The 7,758-nt window shown below is 29.0% G+C and overlaps 1 protein-coding gene across 1 annotated transcript; it reads right to left on the bottom strand.

Annotated features, from left to right (window-relative positions):
- Positions 1 to 1,440: 1,440 nt before the first annotated feature.
- Positions 1,441 to 7,505, bottom strand: LOC107888619 (wall-associated receptor kinase-like 8). The gene is made up of 4 exons (XM_041077443.1): positions 6,762 to 7,505; positions 3,981 to 4,766; positions 3,103 to 3,273; positions 1,441 to 2,801 (listed from the first exon to the last, which is right to left on the bottom strand). The coding sequence occupies exons 1-4, from the start codon at positions 7,444 to 7,446 to the stop codon at positions 1,600 to 1,602; spliced, it is 2,844 nt and encodes a 947-aa protein (XP_040933377.1). The 5' UTR covers positions 7,447 to 7,505; the 3' UTR covers positions 1,441 to 1,599.
- Positions 7,506 to 7,758: the final 253 nt, after the last annotated feature.

Genomic DNA, 7,758 nt, shown 5'->3' on the forward strand with positions numbered 1-7,758 from the left:
TTTCTAAACTTCTTGATTAAATTGATTATAATTCAATGAATCAAAAATTTTAATAAAACCCTTGACTAGAACAAAGAATTCAACAATCCATAAATAGAAAAATAATAACAGAAGAAATTGTGAAAGTCTTCTTCATTATTTTTCATGCCCCAAAGTCTCTTTAAATACCTTCCAAGATTTCTTATAAAAGAGTTTAAAATAAAGTTTTAATTTAAAATATCCCATAAAATCCCAATCAATCCCATAAAATAAGACTTTAAAAAATTCTTCCAAAAAGATAGTGGGTTTTGCTTTTCTTTTTAAAATCAGTAGTAAAAATAAAATAAAATGCAATGTTATTTAAATTGAATTATTTGGTTGAACTAAAAATCGGTTGAAATTTCGATTCAGAGGAAGGTAAAAAATCAGTTGACCAATGAACTGAGTTAAAAAAATGTTTAATTATTTGAATCGTATTTTATAATTATTAATATTTTTGTTTTTATAATTTTTTAATAATTTACTTGATTTGCACTTAACATACTAAAAATGGACGATGTAATTGATTCTATCACTTATCCATTCCAAAAACATTATATCATATTCAACTTGAATTGGAAGCTTTTTGAAATTATGTATTAAGATATTCAAACTTAATTTGCTCCAGTTTGATTTGATTGGTTCGAGAATTGTTGACAGAGCAGTAATGGCGTCGAGGAAAATGGCGATAAAGGATATGTTGGATTCTGTTAATATCCCTTGCTTTCTTTAGTTGTTCTCGCTCAATAAAGGCTTAATATTACTATGATGAGTTACTCACCTCTTCTTATTTATGTCTGAAGAAGAGGAAGAAAAAGAAGGTCAAGGATGAAGAAGAGCAAAATGAGCTGGTCCTTTTTTATTAACGATTTCGAGCTGTCTAATTACCTTTTGCCTAACATTTCCTTTCTATTACAATGTGAAAAGCCTGATCTTACAGCCTAACCACAATCATGCGTTTTAATTTGCCTTGCATTAAAGCAACGCGACAAATGATATTGTATTGAATTATCATTTTTGGTAAAAAGCTTTTTTTCCCCTAAATATTCCCTTCCTTTTTACATCTTCACTTTAATCAATTATTCATAAATTTATCTTTATTTTACCGTTCATATTTAAAGTTTGTATCTATCCCACAATATCGTCTCTAAAATTCAAATCTACATCTTTTCTAAAAATTACAATGGACCATTACACCAAATACTTATTGATTATTGTATTTTTTTACTTACGACTAATTAAAATAAATTTAAAACAAACTCATATATAAATTAAATACAGTAAATTTTGAATTTAACCGGTTTAAATTAAAATTTTTTGGAGTACGTAATTGTTTTTTTATAATATTATTCTTAGGGTTTAGATTTGAATTTTTCCTCTAAAAATACAATATATATTTTGCCACCATACTTAATACTCACAAATTAAAATAAAAGTACCCTTAAAATTAAAAATAATTACATAAATAACATTGAATGAAACAAGTATGAATTCTTGGGCAACCACAAGACTCCACCAGTGTGACAAATAGAGAAGTTAAAGGCTATCAATCAAGAGAAATTGTTTAAGGAGTGTTGGAAACTAGAAAGATGAATTTAATGGAAAAGTTACACTGTTGGTTGTAATTGTCCTAGACATTGAACAACTTGGATTGGTCTCCCATGAATGGATCATGTCATCTATTTCAGATTCTTCATCACCATGGTCTTCAATAACATTTCCACCTGAAGCGTTAATCGACTCCAGCTCCATTGCTACTTGTTTCATGGTGGGTCTTTTCTTTCCATTAAGATTCAAGCATCTTTTTGCTAGTAGAGCCACAACTATAATCTCCTGTTCTGGACCATCCTTTTCTAACATTGGATCGAGAATGTTAAATAAGGAATTCTCCTGCATTGAATGCAAAAAATAAGATACCAAGCTTCTCACTGGCTCTGATTGTTCTGCGGAGATGGGTTTCTGCCCTGTTAAAAGCTCAATAAGAACAACTCCAAAGCTATAAACATCACTCTTCTCTGTAAATTGACTTGATCGAAAATATTCGGGATCCATGTATCCGAAAGTTCCTTGCACCCGAGTGGTTAGATGTGTTTGTTCAAGTGCAACTGATCTTGAAGTTCCAAAATCTGATACTTTTGCCCTATATTTATCATCCAAAAGTATGTTACTAGATTTGATGTCTCGATGATAAATAGGAGCAGAAGCAGCTGAATGCAAATAGAACAAGGCGTTAGCAATTTCAATCGCAATTCGTAAACGCATCTCCCATGTCAATGGTAATTCTTCATTTTGATTATGAATGAGATCGTATAATGTACCATTTGGGATGAACTCATACACCAATAGAGGAACTTCAGCCTCTAAGCAACACCCTAAAAGCTTAACCACGTTCCTGTGATTAATTTGAGATAAAATTATCACCTCGTTAATGAACTGTTCAACCTTCCTTTCATCAAATTTCTTTCCTTCCACCATTTTGGATTTCTTAATAGCCACAATGCTTCCATCTATTAGCATTCCTTTATAAACAGTCCCTTGACCTCCTTGACCAAGGATTCGGTTTTCATTATAAGAATCAGTCGCCTTTTTCATCTCTTTTGAAGTAAACAACTTAATTTTTTCAACATTACCTTCATTGCTAGATAAATGTTGTTGCAGTAACAAACCTCCATTCCTTTTGAAGTATTTCTGCTTCAGCAAGATTTTCTGTTTTCTTTTGAGGGCTTTGTACATACTCCATGTTGCGAGTAGTAAAAATAGTGTCCCAACACTAGTGCTGCAACCTATATAGATATAATAAACATAGTTAAAGGTGAATTTGAAAATTAAAATACATGCTAAAAAACCATGAAAATGTTTCAATAAGTTTCATTCATATTTGATAGCCATTCATTTTAAATGAACGATGAGACAACCTTATTACATCATCCATTGTTTTGATATTAAACTTTTACAAATTTAATGATAAATAACTGTTAATACACCACGCATTCAAAAGTAAATAAACTACTATTTGAATTGACATAATTAAATAATCATAATGATTCCACTTTAAAAAACAAGAAATGTAAATTCATCACGTACCTACAATAATGCTTTTCAAAATACGATTGTTTTGAGTTTGTATTTTGCGCTCGCAACGAAATCCCGTACTATTGTATTCATAATGAGGAGGACAAGACTTTGGCGAACAATAGTTGTTAGGGGTATTCAAGCAAAGTATGGTGCAATACTTATAATTATCACATTTCCCATCTGTCATTTATAAATTGAAAAAAAGAGAGGCTATAATCAATAAAAATATTCAATTAAATTATCCTTTTCTCTTTGTTCCTTAAAATTATGCGTAGAAGTATTCTAGCAATATGTATTCAAAACCATTATTTGAAAAAACAAATATTTAAAACATGAAAAAAAAGTTCATTGAGTTGAGACATTAGCTATCATGATGAATTTGTTAAAATTTCATTATACTTACTCATTTTTTTAGATTTTACAAAAATATAAAATAAAAAAATACTCTCATAATAATATTTATTTATTTTTATAAAAGTAATAGCTTTTCATAATTTCTCAATCGAGTCGAGGCTCAATTGATAGATAACACCAATTCAATTAGCCATTTAAAAAAGAACACAAATTTAAGGCACATCCATGATGTGAGTGAAAAAAATTATGTAATAAACATATTTATTAAAAGCTTATAGAAGAATAAAATGAATTCTTGATTGAAATGATAAAGTTAAATTTTAAAATTTAATGTATGAAAGGTTCAAATCTCACCAAGTTAGGTTTATTATGGATTTTATATAAAAATGTAAAAAGATGAGAATACCCTTAAAATAATATAACTTATTAATTTGTACATACAAAGATATTTTAATAAATTTTCTGTTGAGGTATTAAGTAAAGATAATATAGATATAAGGAAAAAAGTTCCCTAAAAAAACGTTAACTCATACCTTTGCATGACCTCGAATAACTGATATCACCAGTATCCTTGTAGCACGCACATAGATGAATAGAACTCAACATCGACCAACAATGTTCACCATCGGATGTACAAGAAGTCTCCGAACTATAGTTTAAATAGCACTCTCCAGATATTGGTGTGCTCCATTGCAGTTGCATTGGGACATGCGTCCTTTTCCTTATATCAAAATCATCGATATAACCATAGTCATAAGAAATCAAGGAAACAAATTCGCATGATCTTTTCCTCCTATAATCACTAGAATCAACCATATTACTCATGTTTGCAAAGAATGAACTGAGACCCGTAGGAATAATAAGAGGACAAAAAATAGTCTTCTTATTAATCCTACAACTTGGTTGCAAAAATCCGCCTATAAGATTATTTGTTTCGTTGCCAAAAATAGTAACCAAATTACCACAACCTGAACACCATAAGCTGTTTCTAGAATCTGAGTAGTAAAAGCGAGTGCCTGTTAGGTTGAGACTCATCTCATTGTGATGGTTTTTTCGACAATTGGAGTAAATTATTGGATGGTTGACAGTGAGAGAGCCACTCAAAAAATCAAAGTTCAATATTTGAAGATTCGTGCCATTTATGTTTAAGGAAGGCACTTTTTCCCCATTGGCAGTTTTGGTGCAATTTACTTTAAACCAATTATTGGAATCATCATGGTCCTCCATGCTAAAAGGGTAGTGAAAATTAGTAACATTCCCACATTTCTCTACCTTGTAGGTGTTGAATTTGATAGGTCCTGGTCCTGGTCTATTGCATCCTACGGGATTAGCGAAAAGGAAGTAAATTGCAAAATCTGATAAATGCATGTATATCCAATGTTTGTAGGAAATAAAAGCAATGTGTCATTCAGAAACATATATAATTATCTAAAAACAAGGTACATATACTAACAAAAGTATTATATTGTAGATATAGGAGTTTAGGTTCCATATCAAGCAACCCTATTCTTTACCTCTAATTATCAAAATAAATAAATATTTACTAAAAAAATCATATGAAAAGTGTTACTCTAAGTAAGTTTTTTAATTTAAGTTTTTGAAATACTAAAGTTTTACGTATAAGTTTTCTTTCCCAAAAACTTTTAGGTATAAATATTTGAAAAAGGAAAATATCAATATACAAAATGAATGATTTTAAAGACCACTTTTAGACTAATTTACTAATAAATGCAGAAATTTTTTTAAAAAAAATTAAGTGAATAAGCTTATTTTTGGAAAACGTTTTTAATTGAAAGCATTTTTAAGTGATTTATAGAAAAATGTTTCCAACTAAAAGCGTTTTTAACATAATGACAGAAAAATGCTTCTAACTAAAAGCATTTTTACCACATCAACATCAAAAGTGGTAGCACCAATATTTTTTTTATTTCCCAATGCCACCTATTAATGTGGAAATAAAACTTAAAAAATACGTTTTTATATAAACCAAAAGTGTTATTTTCCTTGTTTTCTTAAGTGATGTGAATGTGTGATATGAGTATATATAAGCTCATAATTTTTTTGCAGCTTGTTCCTAGACAATGTGAGATTGGTTACTCTTTTAACTAACAACATAAGATTATAAGCTATACTATATTTTATAATTTATTTTATTTTCTTTCATTTTTTTATCATGAAAATTTTATACATTCGTACCATTTTTGTATTACTTCTGTTTTATAATCATGTATTAATTTTTATTTAAAAATATTATTTACACTTACAAATTTTTTTATCTTTTTTTAAAAATAGCAACATAATATTAAATGTTACACAAATCTGTTTTCTGTATAGAAATATATGTAGAGTGTTGTATTTTTGTTTTTATATTGAAAATTTTATTTATTTTTAATTATTTTTGTTGAGTTCATTCCACTTAATTCATAACCAACTTTGGAGTTTTAGTATTTGTGTAAATGCTAATGAAAAAGTATCATATGATCCCATAATTTATCACTGATAGCCATGTTTGTTTGGTGTCTTTTATTATTATTATTATCTTTTAAATTATATTTTTATACCATTTTTGTATAAAATAAAAGTTGAAATAAGCAACCTTCAAATTATATATATTTTGGTTGTATATTTACTTTTTATTATTATTATTATCAAAAAACAATTTAAACTATAATTTCATAACTATTATGTCCTATACTATTATGTTTGTTAGAAAAAATCCTTTCAACGAATTAAGAGTTTATACATGTCATTTTAATAATATTAAAAAATTAAATTTAATTGAAACATTATTTAATAATATCTCATACACACATATTTTCTCTCTCCCTTCATTCACAGCACCAAACATTAAAAAAGATGTTGGCATAAGAGTAAATAATTTCACATTATCTAAAAACAAAATGCAAAAATAAATTATGAGTCTATATAAACTCATATCCTACATCATTTAAGAAAATAAGGAATATAAGACTTTAGGTTTATATAAAGAACTGTTTTGTAAATTTTATATTCACATTAATAAGTGACTTTAGAAAATAAATAAATAAAAATATTAACTTTGCCACTATTAATACTAATATGGCAAAAAACGCTTCTAGTTAGAAATATTTTTTGTTAATATATTGAAAAGGCTCATAAAATCAATCTATTCTCAAAAAAATTTTAAAAAACAACCTATTCATCTAATTTTTAAAAATTTTCGGCATTTATTAGTAAAATATTCTTGATTTTAAACAACTAGCAAAATCTATACATTAACTGAATTAAAAGGAAAAATGAAAGCCAAGCAATTGAAGTGACGGCGCGTGACTGACCTCCGACACCGCAATAGGTGGAATTCCAGCTGAGCACGGCGGGAACATGCGTGGTTCGAATACTGATGCCAGTGGGTAATGAGTAAGCAGTACTGGAAGAGTACTGGCTAAAGATGAAAGCAGATGCGCATCTTTCGCTGTCAGGATACATGGCTTTCATGTTTACAGTATAGGAAGTGATATTTGCAGTAGAAAGAGTAATGCAGCAGCCAGATTTAAAAGCATCATCGTCAGACCTTAGTTGAATGCAGCCGCCAAGTGAATCACCTTTGTTACTTAAAATAGTAGCCAAATTTCCAAAACCTACTGACCCGAAATAATTCATGTCACTTGAGAAGAAAAATGGAGTGCCTGAGAGATCCAGACTCACACTAGCATCGTTTATACGATCACAATTAATGTGAGTAACTGGATTATTGATGAGAATGGCTTCTGAATATATGGAATCAAGTACTTCCAGATCGATGCCATTTACGTGTATGAAAGGCTTGTCCCCATTGGGGGTTCGCTTGCAAGTTACGCTAAACGAACGATGACTATAGCATCTGCCATGGATTAATCCAAAAGGGGATGGAATTGTAATATTTCCACATTTTTCTTTACCACATGTAGGTGCTTGAAATTCTGCTGCCTGTAAAATTGGGCATAACAAGAAGAGGAAGTAAAGCGGTAAGTGAAAACACATTTGCGTTGTTATTTTGTTGGAGGGAAATGAATGAAGATTTAGATAGGGTTAGTGTAGAAGTTAGGTTTTAAAGAAACAAAAGCAGGGTTTAGTAGCACCACGAGATTGTAAATTATATTTCTTAAAGTAGCACCACTTCTGTTTTTTTCTTTTTAAAATTAGCACCACTAGATGTAAATTATTCTTGATAAAGTAGCACCACTACTGTTTTTCTTTTCTTTTTAAAATTACCATCACTACACGTGAAAATAAAATATAATTTTTTACATCTAAATTTAGTAATATGATAGAAAAAAAAGTATCTTTATTTTT

Source organism: Gossypium hirsutum, chromosome A09 (assembly GCF_007990345.1).
Source record: "Gossypium hirsutum isolate 1008001.06 chromosome A09, Gossypium_hirsutum_v2.1, whole genome shotgun sequence".
Classification (NCBI taxonomy): domain Eukaryota; kingdom Viridiplantae; phylum Streptophyta; class Magnoliopsida; order Malvales; family Malvaceae; genus Gossypium; species Gossypium hirsutum.

Excerpts from the sequence above, each read along its gene's own strand:
- LOC107888619 (XM_041077443.1), bottom strand. The coding sequence starts at position 7,446 with ATGTGTTTTCACTTACCGCTTTACTTCCTCTTCTTGTTATGCCCAATT. Across the intron at positions 4,767-6,761 it reads CACCTATTGCGGTGTCGGAG|GATGCAATAGACCAGGACCA; the intron begins GTCAGTCACGCG and ends CTAATCCCGTAG. Across the intron at positions 2,802-3,102 it reads TTTGAAAAGCATTATTGTAG|GTTGCAGCACTAGTGTTGGG; the intron begins GTACGTGATGAA and ends ATATCTATATAG.